Source organism: Antedon mediterranea, chromosome 3, assembly GCF_964355755.1.
Source record: "Antedon mediterranea chromosome 3, ecAntMedi1.1, whole genome shotgun sequence".
In the NCBI taxonomy this organism is placed as follows: Eukaryota; Metazoa; Echinodermata; class Crinoidea; order Comatulida; family Antedonidae; genus Antedon; species Antedon mediterranea.
This window is the reverse complement of record NC_092672.1, coordinates 34,155,389-34,178,556: the sequence shown is the minus strand read 5'-3', so window position 1 is coordinate 34,178,556 and position 23,168 is coordinate 34,155,389. Positions and strand designations below refer to the sequence as shown.

At 35.3% G+C, this 23,168-nt stretch overlaps 3 protein-coding genes and 1 non-coding gene across 4 annotated transcripts; 2 read left to right on the top strand and 2 right to left on the bottom strand.

Annotated features, from left to right (window-relative positions):
• Positions 1-314: 314 nt before the first annotated feature.
• LOC140045314 (peroxisomal acyl-coenzyme A oxidase 3-like) lies at positions 315-11,283 on the bottom strand. Its single transcript, XM_072090162.1, has 16 exons — positions 11,218-11,283; positions 8,467-8,635; positions 8,009-8,239; positions 7,178-7,252; positions 6,612-6,701; positions 5,966-6,295; positions 5,262-5,444; positions 4,393-4,515; positions 3,994-4,114; positions 3,515-3,637; positions 3,314-3,424; positions 2,998-3,152; positions 2,288-2,423; positions 1,583-1,737; positions 1,133-1,248; positions 315-540 (listed from the first exon to the last, which is right to left on the bottom strand). The coding sequence occupies exons 2-16, from the start codon at positions 8,605-8,607 to the stop codon at positions 504-506; spliced, it is 2,127 nt and encodes a 708-aa protein (XP_071946263.1). The 5' UTR covers positions 8,608-8,635; positions 11,218-11,283; the 3' UTR covers positions 315-503.
• On the top strand, positions 10,763-14,460 carry LOC140045316 (uncharacterized). Its single transcript, XM_072090169.1, has 5 exons — positions 10,763-10,804; positions 11,367-11,466; positions 12,583-12,753; positions 13,271-13,363; positions 14,255-14,460. Exons 1-5 carry the CDS (start codon positions 10,778-10,780, stop codon positions 14,332-14,334), a joined length of 471 nt encoding a protein of 156 aa, XP_071946270.1. The 5' UTR covers positions 10,763-10,777; the 3' UTR covers positions 14,335-14,460.
• Positions 11,748-11,818, top strand: LOC140045722 (small nucleolar RNA Me28S-Am982). Its single transcript, XR_011844717.1, has one exon. It is a non-coding gene; the product is annotated as a small nucleolar RNA Me28S-Am982 (small nucleolar RNA).
• Positions 14,461-17,929: 3,469 nt separating the features above from the next.
• LOC140045313 (myelin P2 protein-like) lies at positions 17,930-22,677 on the bottom strand. Its single transcript, XM_072090161.1, has 4 exons — positions 22,452-22,677; positions 20,497-20,669; positions 19,413-19,526; positions 17,930-18,599 (listed from the first exon to the last, which is right to left on the bottom strand). The coding sequence occupies exons 1-4, from the start codon at positions 22,528-22,530 to the stop codon at positions 18,549-18,551; spliced, it is 417 nt and encodes a 138-aa protein (XP_071946262.1). The 5' UTR covers positions 22,531-22,677; the 3' UTR covers positions 17,930-18,548.
• Between the last annotated feature and the right edge of the window lie 491 nt (positions 22,678-23,168).

Genomic DNA, 23,168 nt, shown 5'->3' with positions numbered 1-23,168 from the left:
ATTGAACGAGTTTTAAGTGTTAAATCAAATAATAACGGTGATTTTATTGTTATATAGGCCTAGAATGGATTTTCTCGCGTAGAAATGTACGTACTGTTATGATTGTGAATTGAACAAGCGTGACGAACATTACCTTATTTGGTATTCTACGCGCAAAGTACGCCCTCAATTTGTTACTTTACGCGGTCTTATCTAATACTGGTTTATAGCAATGGTCTATCAGGAGTGGCTTTAATAAGACCGTCTATCTGATAAAGCCGGCTTTAATCGGGGAGTTAAGACCATCAGTTAAGACTGTTTTATAGCAATCCACCTCAGTAAAAATTGTCTGTCTGTTCATTATGCTCTGGCTACACTATCAGTTTAGTTTGACAAAACAGTGATGTAGCCACAAGAAATAAAGTGGTTCGGTTTTCGAACGAAAAGGGAAAAATCTCTGTTCAAGCCACTGGGTTGTCAAAGAAAAAGTGGTCAGGTTGAAATCTTACCAACCGTACTGGTGGCTACGGCCCTGCTAGGTTGTTGCAAATCCAAAACTCTCTGTGTATAGATGATATGACATTGCAATTTCAACAACCATGCAATAACATTTAAAAACATTTTTACATTAGGTATTGTCTGATAGAATAAATCCAATTTGGTCACATGACAGGCATTGAACCTGATAAGCAATTCTAACCAATGGTCTAAATATACCAATCATCACCTAGGTCTGACTCAGTACAAACTAACTAGGTATAAATTAACCAAGGTAAATAACACAATGTACTTCTGATTCATCCGATACCAACCTGTAATAAATTTCTTCTTCTCATCCTTATATGTTTTTAATTCTATTTAACATTAATTCTTTCCATATTTGGAAGTTACATAAAGTGGTCTGGTTTGCGCAAGAAAAGTGAACAATCTCTGTTCAAGCCACAGTGTTGTCAAAGGCCTCTGTGAAAAAGTGGTCAGGTTGAAATCTTACCAACCGTAATTGTGGCTACAACCCTGAGAAAATGTGTGATGTGCTCGAATATGGTAGTGATATGATGTCATCATGTTCATATATGGGCACATCACATTTGTTGTTTGATAGTGTGGACCGAGCTATACAATGGTGGGATTCAAAATATCAAGGTTAGCTTACAACTTAGCTAGCTGTCGTGAGCCTTTAACAGGTTTCTGCACAAACTCTTTCCACCATGACGGCCTTTCCAATGCACCTTCTTCTTGTATTAGAGCTCCGTAAAGGTTCTTATACAGCTGTGTATTAAATAATAGATGAAAACATTTCATCAGAAGTTTATACAATTTTGTAAATTATATTTTATAAAATTTGATTTATAATACTGAGTCAACTCTCCCAATACCAGACTTTCTGCAAACTCTCTTTCATAACCTACTTCTCTTGATGTCTAAAGATTCTAAATTAATTTTTACCGGCAAATACCAGAAATATTAGCCCATCCCATGGGTGTCTGGTATTGGGACAGTAGACTGAAATACACATATTGTTCTAAAAAGAGTGAAAAGTGGTCTCTGGGGATTTCCTCTGTAATATGAGGGAAGGGTTTTACTATAGTAAATAAAAGCATACCTGTCCATCAGAAGCTCCAATAGGTGAATTGAGAATAAAATCTGGCGGTGCAAAGACATCAACTAAAGCTACGGCATCTTGCTTGAGATCAGAGCATAGGGACAGAATGGTGGTTTGTACCAGGTTGGCTGGTTCACCACCACTGAAGTAACCACCTAGAATGATGTAAAAGGTTTGTCTGCTGCCAGTGATATAATAATAATAATAATAATATCCTGGATTTATAAGCCCCTAATGTTTTGAAACCTCTAAGAGCTGTACATATTATTACTCGGTCATTTCTTGATCAAACACACTTTAATATTAATTATGCAGCTAGTAATCAGTGCAAAGTTGTGTCTTGACCTTACCAGGTGCCCATTTATACACCTGGGTGGAGAGAGGCAAACGTAAGTAAAGTCTTGACCAAGAATACAAGCAATGCGAAGAGCATTGGATTCGAACCCACGATTTTACTATCAGTAGCCTAAGGTCCAACACACTGTGCCACACTCCCTTTACATGGATACTCATTCTACCAACTGTTTCAAAGAAGGGAATGGCCAGCCTACAATATCTGACATCTGACCCCAATACTGTATCAGTATTTCATAATATTACTATAATTCGCAAGTTCAATCCTCAATCTAAATACACCACATATTACTTTATATGAAGTTTATAAATGTAAATGAGTAAAAATCAAACAAATAAACACATACATACCTTGGTAAAATGTAGCCATGTGTTTCTGCAGTGACCACAAACCATACAAAGCACACAGTTTTCTTAAGGTTGTTGAGATGTCTTTTGGAAGTGAAGGATTGCAACAGAAATCATGAAAGACTTGCAGAGTCATATGCTGTGGAAAAAAAAATGGCATGTTGGTTGTGTTTATATTGATCAATAGTCCCACATCTATAATTCTAAAGACAATATTACAATAGATAAAAAGCATCAACTGTAGCGAGGGATATACCTGTAGTATAACCGTAATACGTAGCCATAATATCGGCAAGGGTTCAAGCCTTACTCACTCCATGGTTCTGGTGGTAGAAAAAGTCTTCTCGGATATGGACTATAAACCGTAGGTCCAGTATGCTCATGTGCACAGAAGGTAGTACCCCTGTATATCTTTTGAGACGAGTAGGGGGTTACCCTGGTGTACTAGTTCACACAGGCACTGTCACATACCGCCACCATTTAAAAGTAGGCCTTTTGGTAGGCCTCCTAGTTCTGTAATAATAATTTATGTTGATTGTGGAACTTAAGCTCTGTCTACACTATCAAACTAGTTTGACAAAAAAAGTGTGAAGTGTATGCTTAAATATGATATGACATCATTATGTCCATATATGGGCACATCACATAAAGTTTGATAGTGTAGATAGAGCTTTACGGTGATGAAGATGAAGAACTATATGATATATAAGTACCTCAATGTATGCTATAGATAGTGAGCGGCAGTAATATACTTGGCTGTTGCTACGAGCTGTGAAACTGTCCTGTCCTTGTCTTTTCTCTCTTAGTAGCTTCTGTGAACTTTCTTTACACAGGTAGACAACCAGCCACTTATAAGCAGCCAATGAAACTAAACAAATAATTATTTGATTCAATATAGAGGAATCAGTATAGTATAGATAACACAGGACATATATTATAAATCAATACAATCATATGAGCCAATGAATGAACAAATAAGGAAAATGATTTATTTCGCAAAATACAACTTAAATAAAATATTATTCTTACTTGCTGGATCTAGCATCTGTTGTTCCGTTGTTGCAGTGAATTTCTGTTTTATTATGGAATTCATATCATTCAAAAAATCCATTGACTTTAAGGGTGTTTGCACAACTTCACCTAAACCAAAATAAAATAACTATAATACTATTTCTTTACTGGTTTGAACTGGTTTATTTGAGCAAGAATCTGCTATTAGCTAGTTCTTACCGGTTTGAACCGCTTTTGTCATCCCCAACAAGGCATTGCTAGTTTGCTGTAGAAGTACATTGTTGTCACCCTCGTACGTACAATTCGGATCATTGTCATCTCTCAGCTCACCAAATCGGTTTACTGTGTCAAACGATATACGTAATTTTAAGTACGATAAAACAAAAAATTTGAGTTTTTTTTACTTTTAATTTTCTTTATTAAAAATGGATTTGCATTATTTTTGCACTGTTGTAATAACAATGAATTCATTAATTTTTTGTGTACATTACAGTATTGTCATAATATAACAAGAACACACAATGTTTACACTTTCCCCATGATTTACACACAAAGGCACTTTTTCGACATAGGGAACTGGACTAATAGAGTATTCCTACAGTACTACATATAGTAATTCCCTTTTTGTCGTCACATAAAATAATGGTAATAAAGTACATGTATAATCTTTAAATAAATATAACAAAGAATGTAAATACCAGCCAGATATCCATGGCCTCCGCAGGCCTCTCTACACTCTTGTATTGCATCACGTGCTGTCCAGCCAGCCAGGGGTTTAGATGCACTCGATATTGCATGGATCTCCTTCCCTAAATCAGCCTAGAAAGAAAATTATCATCAATTTATGCTATACAGTAAATGAACACATTTTTTAAACTACAAAATGCAGTTGCTGTTGTTATAGAGAACTCTAGTAATATATACATTTATATAGCGCTATTTCATAAAGAGCGCTGTGGACTTTCAAAAACATTTGTTGAAAGCTAGTATTGTGTTATGCTGACTCACAGTCAGGAGACTTCCAGTATTACTATTAGGCCACAAATGATGTTGATTTAGGATTTGTTATAATGTTCTTCTTTCAAACTGAAACTTACTTGTTTAGCATTTTTCACACCCATGACTAGATTGAGAGCAAAATCAATAAATTCCTTCATCAACATGGTGGACATTGTACTTAAAGCATAAAGAGCAGCAATATATGGAATAAGACGCCATTGCTGAAATATAATTTAAAAAAAAAATTTTTTTAGATCAGACTTCAAACTCAAAACTAAAAAATGTGTTAAATAATTGCACATTATTAAACTATAATAAAATATAAATAAATATTTATAAAACTTGGAAATAAATTTCCTACACTATAAGCAGGCCTGACTATAAGTACTAATGCACATGTACACATGTTTCTCATATTTATTTCAGAATATAAACATTTAAATTGTACCTAAAATCAAGCACCAGCTTCACACTGTAAGTGTCAAGCTCTGTCTACACTATCAAACTAGTTTGACAAAAAAAGTGTGATGTGCCCAAATATGGTAATAATATGACATCATCATTTCCATATATAGGCACATCACATTGTTTGGTCACATAATTGTTGATAGTGTAGACATCATAGCTTTACATGTATGATGAGATGATGAGACAGAATTATGGTACATTCATTCACTGACGTCCATCTGACAATCCTCTATGCCTTCTTTTCCACACTAAATTTTACTGTATACAGTACCATTCCAACATTTTTATCCAATACATTAATACTGTATAATATACATAACAATACAACCAGACACCTATTGGAGATGTACATTTATTAAACATATCAAGTTTAGACAAGGCTTAATAATACACACAGAGATCTGACTATGCTTTTAATACTTCTAACCACTAGCTTTGATCCTTCCTAAATTCTACATTTGCTATCACAAATAATTCAGAGATAACCTTGTGTGTTTACCTGCATCTGGTATTCAATGACCGGTAACTCTTTGTTCGGCGTTGGTCCAAATTGTTTACGTACAGCCGAGTATCGTACAGCTATAGCTAGTGCCGATTTCAGATTTGTGACGGCCATGGATGTAATCCCAACACGACCACTTGACAAAGCTCCTAATGATGCGCCAAATCGCTTGTTGGGGTCCTGAAAAGAGACAGATTGCATTTTATATATATTTTCAACATCAACTTGCAAAACATAGTTATGAGTACTGTAGTATTTCATTGTACTTATTTCTTTTTTTTTGCATTTGATGGACCAAAAAACGATACTTGTGAGTGAGTGGCGGAGCGGTTAAGACAGTGAAACCGTAATTACGTAGCCATAATAACAAACATCGGCAAGGGTTCGAGGCTCACTCACTCCATGGTTCTGGTGGTAGAACGAGTCTTCTCGGATAAGGACGATCTCTACGTATTTGGGGTCAATGTAAGGTCAACCTTGATTTTACGAATCCTGTGTTTTACATACGCCTTTCGTTCCCGTACCGTACGTAAAATGAAGGTTCTACTGTAATACATCTATTGAGACGAGTAGGGGGTTACCCCGGTGTACTGGTACATCACATCCACTGATCATAACTGGTCCCTCTGGGAGACCAGTCTTTGACTGAAGAGGTCACCCAGTATAAATAAATAAAGATTACATTGTTATTTCCTATTTACCTTAAATGGGGATAAGTATTTTCCATCAGGAGAAACATCACCATTACGATTCAACAGATATTCCCGTGGAATCCGAAGATTATTGAAAGACACAAATCCATTATCTAAACCATTCTGTCCAAGTTTCTTTCCCATATCGCCAACTACAACACCAGGAATCGCTCTGAGCGTGTTAGGATCTCGAATAGGCACAACAAACGAGTGTAGACCATGGCATTTTCCATCCTCTGTGTACAGCTGTGCATAGACAATGGCATGGGTTGCGGTTTTTCCGAGGACACCCACCCAGCACTTAGTGGCTTCAAAATCTGGAGTGTTTATAACAAATTCCTGTGTAAATTAAACAATAAAAGAGTATGGTTATATAATATATGGAATATGTTGTGTTTTTATTTATATGTACGCTATTTGTTATATTTGTGTTACAATTGTTTTACATTGGTTTTTTAAAAATAAAAAATAATTACAGAAAAACAGATTCCATGAACACTGGAAACTCTCTCAAATCAAGAATTTGCAAAAGGTGCAGTTTTCAGAGAATTGACTGTCTAAAACATTACTAAAGCTCCTCTTGATTCAAAATTCATTAAACTCGAAAAGTATTCTAAACAATTTTCAAAGATTGTTAGTACAGTAGCTATTCTACCTGTGTTGTGGAATCATAGGTGGCTGTGGTCCTCATAGCTCTAGTATTGGTTCCATGTGAGAGCTCTGTCAATGCAAAACAACCTGCAATCTGATAACAAAATATGTTTTTTTAATTCTGAACAATCAAAGTATCTAAATTTCAAACTTTATTTGACAAAAAATACGATTTGCTTATAATTATATGGATAGTGTAGACAGAGATTAGGTAAGGGAATTGGGTAGGAACATTTTTTTGATTAATTGGTATAGCTTTGTACGTCAGACTCAGAGTTTGGTAAAAAACCATCTAACTGTCTACTAATTGTCAAATACCTAAAATGAAAATGGGATTTTTGCACATTTGTTTGCCTGCACCCAGACTTGAGTTGCAAGGGGTCACCTGATCAAGCATCACAGTTCAGGGTGCTGTCATGTGAAAACAATGCAATTATACTAGTATGAGTGCAATCCATAATTTAAACATTTCTACAGAAATCCAAATCCAGATCCAAAAGAACTTTCAAAAGACTTTCTACAGTATACTTTGTAATAATTTTGATCCAAAAGAACTTTCAAAAGACTTACTTCAAGTATTTCACACTTCTCTGCAAAAGGTAAATGACGCCTGGAGCCTAAAGACATCAAAGACTGACCAAAAACCTGTAGTATAAAATGTAATTATTGCCACATACAAATAACGCATGTACCTCCAATAATGTCTCCCATTCAGAGACATAACAACTGATAGAGAGCAGTATAGAGAAAAGGCGACATCATGGATGGAGCACATGTAATGTAGATTAGAGAGAGCTGAGATTTTAAAATAAAAGGCATCCAATATATTTCGGAGTTCCATAGCATGTGATAAGCAACCCCATATTATTATATGTTATACTAATACTAAATGAACAATAATACCCCTTTCACACCAAAACTCCGGAGTGATCTATCAATCAATCAATCAATAAATTTATTTCTCAAATAAAAACAAAATACAGTTACATTTTCTAGAAATAATAGATAATAAAGGAGACACCCCGGGGTTTAAGACCATTCAAAACGTACCTTTTACGATAAGATAAGATAAGATAAGATAACTTTTATTGATCCTCAAAAAGGAAATTCATTGCTCGTCATAATAACAAAGAAAACACTATAAAAACAAATATAGCATACACCAAAACATCGGGGTGTCCTCGCAGTTCGCTCTCCGGAGAATGTTCAGCTGTTCAACCCTGCAGTTTTATACTCCGGAGTTGCTTGATTTTACCTTTCACACCAAAACAACTTCGGAGTGTCTCCGGAGTTTTGCTTTTGGTGTGAAAGGGGTATAACAGTATGGATCAAGGTATGGGTGTTCATTATACTGTGTTTGTTAACAATTCATAAACTATAAGTATAAATCAAATATCTCACATTTCTATTTAAGTTGAACTTTACAGATACTGACCAATCATAACTTCCCACTGCATCTACGAACCAGTTGGTCACTACAGGATTTTCCATGACGACATCGATTGGCAAGGGGTCATATTCTATTAAGCGTTTCATCTGCTTAAACGTTCTCTCACGTTTTTCCTTGATTGTCAACTCGCGATGAGGGTGTTGAAACTCCGGGTCAAGCTCTAAAGTTTTCCATATTTTATTCTATAAAAATAGCAATTTAGAAAATAAATATTGAATTAAATCAAACAGAAAATTGGAACATAAAGTATGCAACTAGTTGTTAAGGTCTGTCAAACTAAAAAAAAATGCCCAAATATGGTAGTGATATGCCCAAATATGGTAGTGATATGAGATTATCATGTCTATATATGGGCACATCAAATTTTTTGTCACATAAAGTTTATTAGTGTAGACAGATATTTACATACCATATATCTTATTTTATCTTCACCTTCCATAGTTATCTTCATTTTTATCCAATCAAATCTTGCCGTTGACCTGTAGGAATCTAAAGGTCCCGATTTGAATGGAACTATCCCAAGGTCTTTAAGCTTTTCCAACTTGGACATGTTTCTTGAAGTTGTTGGTAAATCAATGCTGAAAGTAATTCAATAAATTCATAATATATGAGCAATTTAGAGTACCGTGGGGTGCTAGTAGAGAACCGGCAACAGTCAAGTACTAATTTACAAAGCTCATGAATGTACATTTTCAAAGTAAACATAAGTTTGACCAAAAAGATTGTATAGCGGCGCTATGCCGGACCAATTTTTATTAGGCTACACTGTACAGTATATCGCAATGACAATGCAGCTAACACTGCTGGTTTTCCAGCCTACCTATTGGCCCTCTAGTCTAGCTGGGCCTAGATATATTGTATATATAATACTATAATATAGGTGGCTAGAATAGATACGTTCCTAGGGGATCCAGTCAAGTCGCCCCATCGCAAAGTCGCCCCATACAAAGTCGCCCAATACAAAGTCGCCCCATCGCAAAGTCGCCCCAAAACAAAGTCGCCCCGGCACAGTCGCCCCATTACAAAGTCGCCCCATCGCAAAGTCGCCCCAACGCAAAGTCGCCCCATCGCAAAGTCGCCCCAACGCAAAGTCGCCCCATCGCAAAGTCGCCCACGGTTTTATTTCGGAAGTGCCGCCGCTAGTAGTACGCTGTTTTAATCATATAGCGGTTGCGTTTGATATCGATTGCGTTGTTACTTTGGTCGCGCTAAATGTCGTATACATTATAATGTTTACCCTATTTATATACATAATTTGTGTTTTAATTTTTATTTTACAGGTTATAATGGAGTGATGTGCTTTTTAAAAATCATTAAAAAATAGTCCCTTGTTTGAAAGTTCTAAAAAGATTTCGAAAAGATTATCCCTGATTTATAGTTTCGAAAATGTTAATTTAATATGATTTTAAAATTAGTTAATAGAGCCACAATTACGAATCTTTCTTCAACATACGCGTGTATAAATAGTAGGCCTTCGTATATTTACAGTAGTTAAAACAATAACAGCGTTGTAAGACAATAAATGTTATATAGGCTACTTACTGATCATTTTGCATTTATTGACAAGTTATGTGTCTATAGTTATTTAATTTTAATTATGACTTTTCAAAATGAAGAAATAAAAAAAAGGGGATTTCTTCGCCGATATGATCGTTTTACACATGCAGGTATTTTAGTAAAATTAAAACGCTACATTTTGACCATGGAAAAACCATCGTACAGTATGAATATCGTGTGCGTGTTTTTTAAAAAGGGGAATCCCCGACGGGCAGCAGAAAGACGTAGCAGCTGTGAGAAGGAAACAGATACCAGAAGGAGCAGCTCCGATTGGTTTCAGAGAATGTTTCAGATTGCGAGTCGCTTTTTATTCAACAGCAGAATGATCATTTTACTGAAGAAATTCTTTTCAACCCTTTTGGTTATAGAACATTCTAATTATCATGCCTAATAAATATCCTCATATCGGGTGTTTATTTAATTTTAATAAACAAGACATGACAGTGAAGAGGCACGGAATAATACGTACACGGACGTACGACGAATACACACATGCACGTAGTGGCGATATGATGCAATTTTATAATGGATATAATGATGGGATTGCATTTCCAGGCTTATAATCAATGTTCATTGTAATACTATGTATATAATAGTAAACTGAATGTTTATAAATAAATTGTTTTACCTAATTTGTTGCATATAAAAAATAAAAGACACAGACGTAGCCTACGTTCCCTATAAAATATTTCACATTTAAATTTATGTACTGTTAAATGACATTATGCTGAATAATAGGCTTACTATAATCTTAAACTATGTTTACAAATTGTCATTTTTAAGGCACACATCTTTCTCTCATCATAGACCTCAGTGTAAAATAAAAACAAAAATCAATTATTAATATAGGCCTAATAATAATAAATATTCATCGACCAAAGTAAAAATAATCTAGATCGTATAACATCATTTTATCACGACCAAAATTAAACGCCACCGATTTCGAACGCGACTGATATCATCGTAAAACTCCGACGGGGTTTCCCCATCTTCAGATGGTGCGTTGTAGTGCGACAACGGCGGAGTAATTACGGGGGTTTCCCTCTGGTGAGAGCTAGCACGTTAGTGCGACCGCGGAGTGATTAGTTGGGGGCTTCCTCTCTGATGATTGGGGAGCGTGCCGATCGTGTGACCTGAGACTACATGGAGGGGCTTCCCCTTTTATGCCTACACGTTCCGTGTTATTTTGTGTATCATTGCGACATTTTACGCACTTTTAAACTATTTTTTAACGTTTGGGGCGACTTTGCGATGGGGCGACTTTGTGTTGGGGCGACTTTGCGATGGGGCGACTTTGCGTTGGGGCGACTTTGCGATGGGGCGACTTTGCAATGGGGCGACTGTGTCAGGGCGACTTTGTTTTGGGGCGACTTTGCGATGGGGCGACTGTGTATGGGGCGACTTTGTATGGGGCGACTTTGCGATGGGGCGACTTGACTAGCATCCGTTCCTAGGTGCTAGTAGTAGTAGTGCAAGTAAGTAGGACGCCCACCAGCCAGGTCCTACTCAGTCACTACTTAACTTACATAAAAGCAACCCTGCTAGTTAGCCTTGTAGATTAAGTAAATTAATAATGAAAATATTATTGTAAACAATGACGTACATGCTTTAACGAATTATGCGCATATCATCAAATTGCTTTAAAAAGTTTACAAAGTCCAGCTAGGACGCTAGGACTAGGCTGGCCTACAGTACACCAAAATGTTGTTGTTTTATGTTTTCATATTTTAATATTGCGCCCTCTTTTTTTAGTGGTGGCGGTCGAGCGCATGCGTGTTATCATTCTTTCCCAACAAACTGAAATCAACTTACACAGCGTGCACACAGTTTCGTGTCGAAAATAGACTTAAAAGTAAGGTTTATTGAATATATGTCAACTTTTATGTTCGACTACATTCATTTTGAACGTTTATGGTATAATCTTATATAAACAATTAACAGAAATTATAAATATAAATCGAGAAATAAACAAGTTTTTTCGAAGCCCTCTTTTTGTCGATAGCCTCGCGGAAATCGTGGCATGTGGACATGGTCCATTGCGTTCGCCATGACTGACCTTTCATGGTGAAGGTGCATGTGATTTATGGAGCTTTATTGCTAAGAATAAATACATTTTTGTTTACTTTTTTCAGCATGATATGATGAATTAATTAACACCATCTTTCGACTGAAAAAATTGATGCATTATTAATTATTCTGAACATGCGGAAACAGTGAAAGCTTTTATATTATAAATGTTGGCAGAAACAAGAAAGTTTATGTATATATCTTGATTCTAAGACTATTTAAATGCAATGCAACTATAATTCATTTCTGACCTTTCATTGAAAAGTTGTAAATTAAATTATAGAAAATTTATTCCAAAGAAGTACAGAACAATGATTCTAACGCTTTTTAGTATAAAATACATTCTTTGAAATGTAAAGAGAATATGTTTTTGCAGTATGCCTTGTAATTTCCTTCAAAATAAAGTAGGCTGCTGGTTAAAAATATCTCTGTTTTTCAACCTTTTGAAATGTTTAATTAATTAATTCTCATGAATATCATTCTTAAAGTATTATTTTTAAATATGTTACATCCTGGCAGAAGTAGGTGCGGTTTTGGTGGTGCGGGTGTGGTTTGTACAATACTCTGCATTGTATTGTCAAGATATTTTCAACCATATCTATTTCCTAAAAGAAATTAATTCAATTAAATTCAAACAAATAAAACCTTAATTTAATGGAATTCATTAGTTAGTGTAATACTATTATGAAATATCATGAGCGTTCCTCTTCTAAACAACAGATATCCTAATTCTTAATGTATGAATATTTCTCCATTTTTGTTGCTAATTATTGATATTTTATACCCTAAGCTCTGTCTTCACTATAAAAAAAAATAGTATTGATATGACATGCACATGACATTTTGTTGTTGCATAAAGTTTGAAAGAGCTCAATATTTGATCATTCTGTTTATAATTTAGTGCGTTACGTGGCCGCTTATTTGTTAGCTACTCTTGGTGGTAACAACAACCCCAATGCTAAAGACATCAAGAAGATCCTTGCCAGTGTTGGCATTGATGCTGAAGAAGATAAGCTGGACCGTGTAATTGAAGAGCTCCAAGGAAAAGATATCAATGAAGTCATTGCTGAAGGTAATGAAATAAGCAAAATGTACTGTAAACCAAACATGAGATCCAAGAAACAGTTCAATTGAGAACATCCTCCAATTGAGAACATCCTCCAATTGAGAACGCTCTCAAATTGAGAACATCCTCCAATTGAGAACGCTCTCCAATTGAGTACGCCCTCCAAACACCATTCAATTGAGAACACTATTTTAAATAAAATACCAACTGGTTTAATTATCTAGTTTTTGGCAGCATTAAAAAAAATCTGTATGTAATGATGATTTATTTAACACCATCTTTCGACTGAAATACGTTGATTTGATAATTATAATTTTTCTGAGCATACAGAGACAAATAAGAGCACTGAGATAAGACATAATAGGAAGATATTGTGAGGTGTTTAGTTTCCCTGTCTCTGTTAAACTGTTGTTTCTCTACAACTTTTTTTTAGACCCCTTGTATGTATTATTGATACTATTGATAGCTTTTAATATTACTATTCTATTTATTATTTCTAACCCAATAAATATTTTGCATTCAGGTCAGAGCAAGTTAGCTTCAGTGCCATCCGGTGGAGGTGCTGCCTCAGGTGGTGGTGGTGGTGCTGCTGCTGGAGGTGGCGGCGGAGAAGCTGGTAAGTTTTGTAAAATCATAGAATTTATCAAGGAAGTTTCGATTAGGAACACCCAAATGAAAACCAGTTTGAATCATCTAGTTGTTTTTTTGTTATTATATCATTAATCATCTAGTTTTTGGCTGCATTAAAAAAGCTGTATGTAATGATGATTTATTTAACACCATCTTTCGACTGAAATACGTTGATTTGATAATTATAGTTTTTCTGAGCATACAGAGATAAAATACGTGCACTCAGGGAAGGCATAGTTTTTTTTAATGTATTTTAAATTTTATGTAGTTAATTTCTTCTGGGGCTACAGACATTTCATGCTATGGTGACTCTGTTGCTTTGTGTTTTCATTAAATAAATTAAAAGAAATGAATAACATAGTATAAAACTGACTCCAAATAATAAGAGGCAAGCCATGATTAAATGTTTCGATATTTATTTGATTTGATTATTTTCAAAACCTATTTGCAAATTAAGCATTTTCGATAATGTTTAAGATCAAAGGTTAGGCATTGTCCAATTGAATTGCAAATTAATGAGTCTAGGTTAGGGTCGCTGATAATTAAAGGCTGATGACTATTACATTCTGAGAATACAGTAAAACATACCAACACTTAAATTCGAGGTTGTCTGTAGTGTTTAAAGCTCTGTCTACACTATCAAACAAGTGTGATGTACCCAAATATGGTGGTGATATGCTCAAATATGGTAGTGATAGAACATCATCATGTCCATATATGGGCACAATCACATTTTGTTGTCACATAAAGTGTGATGGTGTAGACAGGGCTTAAAATATATATTGCCTCTTGTTTCATGGGAAAGTGTCCCCTAAATAAAGGATATCCTAATGGAGGTGTGGCTATTGAAATTAAATGATATATTTACATTTTTCAGCTGCAGAAGAAAAGAAAGAAGAGAAGAAAGAGGAGTCGGAAGAATCTGATGACGATATGGGCTTCGGACTGTTTGATTAAAACGAAGCAACAACAAATAAAAAACAAAAATGATAAATTATTAACATTCAGTCACTCAAGAATTTTAACTCAGTATAACATTGTTGTTTGAATTGTGTTGAAATAAATCATTTTAAAAGTATTTTATCAAGTTGTTTGTTTTTCCTTTGTGTGTTTTTCATTACTCTTTAATTACAGTAGAATTTCAAGAATTCCAACTCCACTGTAAACTTTATAAACAGTTGCTGAAAACCCATCTCTTTTGCATAACATATGAAATGATGTAATTTCCACCTTGTTTCGAGGCTTGTGGTCGTAGCGCTTTGGAGAAAATTAATTTTGGTTAGGCCCTATACAAAAGACAATTAACATCAACAAAGAAATATATAAAAGTTAATATACTTCATATATAGGGCTGTAATTCATCAACAAATCAAGAAATATTTCAATATACAGTAGTAGAAACACTTGTTTGGGACATTTAGGCACACATTCTTATGAAACGAACAAATAGACAATATTTTTTTCCCACTACCCCTTTGGCGCCTTAAGTTTTGGAAATGCAGTAATATATAATACTGTAATATTGTAAGTAAAAGTTCTTTAAAGATGTATTGTCCCCCAAAATCATGAAAAATAATTATTAAAAATTATGTGACATTAAAATGGCATATTTAGAAAAAAAACTAAATTGTTGAGGGGGACAATATATCTTTACTAAAGATAATATTGTTGAATATGCCATTGTAATGTTACATAATATTTAATTGTACAGTGAATAAATAAGACGTGTTTTTAATTTTGCACAATAAGACAAAATTAATACTACAGTACTATTAATTTAAGAAGGACCGGATTGACCTTTTCGTCGAAACATGTTTGTACAGTACAGCAGTATTATTTACAGTGATTTCCGTTTTTCATGCATCGTAACTTTTTACGAGCGATGTTAAGAAAAAAAACACGGGTCTATATCGATTTTTGGATCGTCGCAATGAACTTAAAATACATCCTTTATCCCCTTCTAATAATAAATCTTTCATTACACCCTTTGTTCGATCTGTTTTTCTTGCCTACTGTAGTTTTCTATAGTATTTCGTATTCCTTTTAGCGTCTCAACTGTTATATTCAACGTTCATTATCTAATGGTGATTTGAAGTGGTCAATTATCGATTAAATGCGATCTACCAATCAGGTGAATGGTGTGAACACCTCTGGAACAAAAGAAGTAATACAGAGCTAATTTACATACCAAAAAGGATACACTCTGAAGCACATTTACCCACGGCCGTTTGTATCTTAAAGTAATGTACCTTAATTATGAAGGTACCGAGCTAAGTCAGTTTAGTTGGCATGTGAACGTCATACATTCATCTTGTTTTTTGTGGAGGATCTCGGAGTTTTAACTCCATAGGATTGAGAAACTTGGAGTTGTAACTCCAAAGGATTGGGAAAGCTGGAGTTTTAACCCCACAGGATTGAGATACTTGAAGGTTTAACTTCATATGATTAAGAAACTTTGAGTTTTAACTCTCCATAGGATTGAGAAACTTTGAGTTTTAACACCATAGGATTAAGAAACTTAGAGGTTTAACGCTATAGGATTGAGAAACTGTTTCCAACATTCTTGTTACTCGCGTAAGATTACGTTAACACTTCAAAGAAATGTTACCTAGCATGTAAAGATTGTATCCAGCAGCCGTATGAAGACTTCTGAGCACGATGAATGCAAGTCAGCTCTAAACATTAGAATCTACCAGAATGGTATGACACCTTTCACTGGATAAATGAAACTTCTTCATGTTTTTTCGTAGATACAAAACAAACATATGCAAGGATAATGGCATGACGACTCAAATTGTTTTTTTCTTTATAAGGATATCACTTTTGCAAAATAAGGGAACATGCAAGTGGATGACTTTGGAATTTTTAAAATTTCTTCCATTTGTTAGATGGAACACAAATTAAGAAAACTTGGAAATGAAGAAATATTTTCTGGCTGGAACTTGTGTGACGAATACTGCAAATATTGCCAAAAACAACGAACGTGTTGTGACGGATTAATCACGTGTAGTACATTGCGTAAACAACGCGTACGCGCAGGTGATCGTCATCAGAAATTACCGAAAAGAAACATGTGGCTGCTGCGACGAAGTTCCGAGACCCCGAGCTCTGTTACTTCGGGTTTTACCTCAAACTCGAGTCCATTTCCGTTTGTTCATCATTCAGACGTCGGTACTTATATCAAAGAGTACAGAAAAAATAAGATTGGGGATTCGATTTGTTTACGCACGCCTACCCCGGATGTTACCCTCAGAGTTCCACCAGTGCAACATAAGGAGACTGTAAGGTAAATAATATCTGACTTCATTATTATATAGTAGGCCTAGCCGTGGCACGGCTATTGTCCTTGTCATAATACCCATTATCATCTTCAATTATATCATTAACATCATTATTATTTAATATTTGTCATCATAGCTATTGTTTTAATGATTTTTTTTACCATATTTGACATCACCGTTATCGTCACCACCACCACATCCAAGTAATTTACATCGTATTCGGAGAGAAGGTGAGAATTTTCTTTTATGAAAATATTTTCATGGTTTTTATTAATAACATTATTATTCATTCTTTTTTCAGTTCCTCAGTTTCTGCGTCAGTTTATCAGAAACTGGAAGAAAACGAATTAATGGACTTATCAAAACTAAAATTAGCCACCGTTCGAGTTCTGATGAGTCGTACCAGTGAGCGAACAAGCATAGGTTCGGGGAAGAAAACTCAGAACAGACACCACCAGACCAAAAAACACAATCATGTGAATTTCAGAGATATTTTCCAACGTAACGGCATGACTAACCAGAAGTTTCGCTGGCTGAGCGCTAAGCCATGCTCATTTACCAGCTTAACATCTCTTTCGCAACATAAACCACCAAAAGGAACATTAGTCGATGGAAACCAGCGCTTATCAGCACCTATATAAAAAAAAAAAAACACGTAACAGACGTTGAACATATTGCGTCCAAACGCCGAGTAGGTACGGTTAGTGTTTTTACGCTTGATAGACGTTACGAGATAATGACAACTTTATTATCGCGTACACGTGAGAAGAGAAAAAGGACGTTGCTGGCGACAAAGTCAGTTAACATTCAAATTACACTGTCCACAAAATACGGGGAGTGTACACGAATTTAAGGCAAGGGGTAAGGGTTTGAGTAAACGTTAGTTCAATATCATCAAACATAAAGTCCAACAAGTTCAAATTTGCTTGTTGATTGATATAGCCGGTCACATTTACAATATGATGAGTCACCGACTATACGACTGATTAAATTAGTATTGGTGGACTCAGGCGAGACCGGTTGGAGGTTTGGAACTTTTTGGAAAAATCGAATTGAACGTAATCCTTCGAATCGTTTACGCCATACAATGTTACAATCGCTACAAACAACAAGTCACGGTTTTGGAACATAACATATGCATGCCAATGTTTTTCACCCTTAGTAAATAAACAATAACTTTTACTTATATATATATATTATATAGCAACGTTTCGGAAAACTTATAGACCTCTGGTATTAAAAAGAAACGATATTAAAAGAAAGCCACAAAGTACTTGGCAGAAGAATTATATATTTATTGAATCATTTTGGCAAAACATGAATAACAATCTTATTTTAACTTCACTTTGGTTTCACAATACTGCATGTTAGTACATACAGTATTTCGTAAAAATATTAAATGAACTTTGACATTTGCATTGTTTCAAAAGGAAGGGTGTGATTCATTTCAATGAAATAGGCCTCTATTATATTGGAAGAACAATACTCAAAAGGAAAACTATTAAAACCAAACACTTGATAGTGTATGACTATGCTATTTTTAACATTTCCTCAATCCGTTTTTTTTGCACATCATTTTGATTGTTAAACGATAGGCCTACTATATAGCATCTCATTTAAAGTAGTGTTAGATTTCCGCTTAACGGTATAAACCACATAATAATTACTAATGAGTGCTCCAACCAATTAAGATCCGTCGAAGAGACATAAAGATTACGCGCGCGTACAAACGTGTACTATTATCAGTGTTTGAACGCGCGCGTCCATATTTGTGTTTCTTCCCGCTTTAGCGTTCCATGCACTTCATAGCTGAAGATTTTGCGTTAAATTTCTCCATTTATTAAACAAATAATTTGGTCAAGCAACAAACATGAATAGTCACGTGATGATCTACTTCTTCCTGTACACTCGTACACCGACGATATTATCGACTGTACATGTCTAATAAAATAAATAAAAATATCAAAATTATCAATCAACACAACTATGACATCGTATTAATCTTGTATGAGAGACACCTGAAAGAGATAGACGAGAATAATCAAGTAATCTCGATAATAGGACCCTGGGAGTTTGATTAAAACAAGTTATACCGACACTTGAACCTTATGAAACATAGGTTAAATTTAGAATAATTATCAAATTGACAGTTAACTGTTGTTCAGTAAAGGTTTATCTTGATTAGTTGTGAAGGCCCGTATTGTCACATGATCGGACCGATGTAATATGGGTCAGTGGGCGTTGTCGTTAAACATGCAATGCACAACATATACCCAAAAGATAAAGTCCCAATCCAATATCACAAACAAAAATTACGAGAAAATGTTTTATTATATATGTGAGGGATATCGTTTTTTGTTTGTGATGTCATTAAAAGGCCCGTTAAATATAATAAGGAAACACCTTTAATTGTCTGGAGGGATGTATTTTTTTAAATCATAAATTATTATGGAAATTCGCTATATTTGCTCAACATTGCACGTATCGTATAGACATAATTATAAGGATATTTAACAGTCACGTGACGATCATGTGATGATTGAATTGACAGTAGGCCTAAGCTTAGTTCCCACCTAGGACGCAACGCAAAGACGCAAGCGCAAGTGATTTGACCAATCACAAGCGATGGATGATTCGAACTGTCGCTTGTCATTGGTCAATTAGCTTGCGTTGCGTCTACTATGTCCTTGCGTACGTCCTAGTAAGTGGGAACCAAGCTTAAGGCATTTAACAGTGTTCAGAATGCAAACTTACAATAACCAAATCCCCTTCATCGTTCATTTCTCTTTCAATCGTTGTCGTCTTTCCTTTTCCATCTACAGATACTTGAACTTCTTTTAATTTCTCACCATCCCATACGACTGTTGACTTTAATATAAAAAAAAACATAACAAGAAATATGTTATCATTTTTGCTAAATGTGCATTTCAGCTGTACAGGATGTGGACATTTTTCTCTCACTTATTATATTGTGATTTTCCCTATTCTTAAACGGTGGTCGTCTCCATGTTGCACTTTTAGAGTGTAATTGGTCCAGGTTTCAATCACGATTTAATTAATCAAGAACATGACACGACACAATTTACACCCGATTCTCGTACGATATTATTATATCGATTATCGTAGATAAAATAAACAACCCATGTATGTTCTTGTCTTGTCTGCAGAGATTAGTACAACCTCACATGTTTGTGTAGCTTGAGCTCTGAACGGATTTAGATCAATTAATGTTTAGTCAAATAGATAGATATGTGTTCACCGGGTAATTGGAGCACTGTGGCGCAGTGGTTAGAGCATTGGACTTGCAATCAAGAGGTTGTCGGTTCAAGCCCCGGCTCGGTCACTGCAGTGTTGAGTCCTTGAGCAAGATTCTTTATCCACATTGTTCCTCCCCACCCAGGTGATAGAAATGGGTATGTGAAAAGTACTGGGAAGGTAAATCAGACTCGTTTGTGCGGGAGGAGTGGCGTACCCCCCACAAACATACACACTTAGTGGAGTCTGGCCCAAACGCTAAGGAAATGGAGATGGGCACCACGGCCGTTAGCATTAGCTTAGGTTTCGACTTTACCGGGTAATTGCGTGAAATTATACACATCCGGGACATTAAATGTGGTCGATAATATTAAGTGGAAGAAGGAGGCTTGTTTGATTGTTTGGAGAGACGTTCGACTAGGGAAGACCCCTATCAAGAAGGGGAAACTTTACCATCCTTGAACGAATGACAATATAAGTTTAACATAGGCCAACCGCAATTTAAGGGCGGAAACATCTCCCAGTGGGCACTGTCCTGGGTCACACGGTGTCTCCTCAATTGGGAGTAGGATTTCTACTGTACCTTGATTTTTCGTCCATCCATAGTCGATGATTCAGCCTCTTTGCCAATAGTAAATTCTATTGTAGTATTTTTGAGTGTCGTCTGAGAGAAAAACTTAAGTGAGTCCCCATTTGCAGTTACAGTTAATGTAGGTTTTGCTGTGTTACCAAGATTACGTAATATCATACCAACCCCTGAAACGAAATGTTAAGTCATTGATCAAGTATCTAGGCCAAAGATGTACAGTCAGTGAGATCTCCATCATGGTACAATTTGAACGAACGAGTAAATTAATAGCCTATACGAGGAAATGCACGGTGCGTGAGTAAACGGATGAATGATCAAGGAGGTGAAATTCTATTTTTCACATTAAGACAAACGGTCGATCTATTAACGGTAATAAAATGGTAGAATCTATGTTATTCATTTATGAACATTTACACACAACGCGGAGCGGACGTGCGATTTCCGCTCAGGATATATTTTACGTCAGGACAAGCTACGCGGTTTTCCGCTTATTGTATAGGCCTACCGCTCGTCTGTGTAAATTTTTCTTACGCGCACAACGAAAGAAACAGGAAACATTATATAGACACAAATGCTGGATTTTTAAAACAATTTTAGGCGCGGCGCGTGTCTCGAATCTTTCGGAAGTTTAATCTATTTCATGCTGAACAAGATTAGGTTCATGGCTAAATGGATTGACATTTGTTTTAAATTAAACTTCAATAACATTTAATCGCCTCTGGCGTTACAATCTATTACTAAATGCCACGTTTTAGTCAAGTCAAGTCAAGTCAAGTATCATTTATTATCATTTGTTTTAGGAAAAACATAGAAATTCTGTTTGCTCTGTTGGCGGAGCACAATATCCAACGGACACAACACGAACTCAAAAAACAAGAACATTACAAAAAAAAGTCTACATCATATTTAAGGCTCTAATAGATCCTGGAAAGAAACTATTTGTAAATCGTGCCTTATTGGCCTTAATAGAACGAAATCGCCGACCGCTGCGCATCAACTGGAACATACTAGAGGCCGGATGAAAATGATCATCTTTGATAGCCACTGCCTTTTTCAGAAGACGATCCGAAAATATGTTCTCCAAAGGCAGTTGTGTAGATCCAATTATACGCGATGCGGTCTTGACTATTCTATTTAGGTCACGCTTTTCATTTTCGGTAGCGCTACCGAACCATACCGTTAAAGAATACGTTATTACACTCTCTATAACTGACCTATAGAAGGACGACATTATTACAGAGTTTATACCAAATGATTTAAGTCTACGTAGGAAGTAGATTCTTCTTTGGGCCTTTCTAATAATGTTACGTGTGTTAATATGCCACTTCAGATCATTTGAAATATAAATACCCAAGAATTTAAATTCTTCTACAAACTCAACTGATATACCATTAATAAATATTGGATATTTGACATTAAGTGATTTACGGAAATCAACAACCATTTCTTTAGTCTTAGATACATTCAAGAACAGATTGTTTTCGTTACACCAGTCTACAACTCGTTTAACTTGGTTGCGATAATTAGACTCATCACTGTCATCATAGACCTACAATGGTAGTATCATCCGCAAAAACATGATTCAAAGAAGAGTAGGCATAGGCCTATACAAAAATACTGCATTTTACATATAATATTGTTAAGAGGTCATTTCTCTCTAGGGGTCCGTTTAAATAAAACATCCAACTTCTTTTGTTTTAAATGATATACTAAACCTATAGAAATAAATTCCCAATTATAATCATAGATGTCATTGAATAGAATTCATATTACCGAACAGATGAAGGTCGTATATTATAGGCTGTGCCTAATTTTAAAAAATATTAAGGAGTGACCATTGATATCATGACAATACTACGACTTTCAGGAGAACACTACTAGCTCACAGGTTCCAGACACACAGTTTATCTCATGTTTAGGCCTACACATCAAAATAAAACTCATCTTACCAAGTGCCTTCATGTATTCATCAAAATTCTCACTCTTATGGAGTCCATAAACACCGACAAATTTATCCGCAGATGGCATGCTTGAGTTTTTGGTTGATCTGTTGATGAGTATGGAAGACTAGATGTGGAATCACTCCGACGAACGTCTGACCTGAATCTGAGTGGCGATTGAAACAGAATGTTATAAGTGGTGTGTGCACGCTCCGATTTTAATACAATAATGTTATCTGATATCTGATTGCGGTATGATATTATGATATTACTGCCCTCTATAAAGAGTTACGCTATTAAAATATTTTTAAAGTTTAAATTAAAAAATATAGGTACTTGGTTTTTAAAACATACAGTATAGCCTACAAATGCCAAATGTTAAGTAAAAACTCGAATCGATCCCATCTCTAGGAAATATCTCAGTATAATCAATATTTATTAGTGTATATTTCAAGCATAAGTAATTCAAATTTGCATTTTCGATTTTTTGTCATGGATGTATTTATGATCGCGGCAACATTTCATTTCCTATCGGTATAGAAACTACGATGAAACTATACAATAATGTATATGTTGCATTTTGAATATAATGCTGGTATCAAGTGTGACGTCATGAGTATAACATTTTTTTAATGACGCGCTGTACGTGACTAATAGTATAATACATTAGTACCATCAGTGACCGACATAAAAGATTGAACTTGACTCCTAAATTCAAATAGGCTT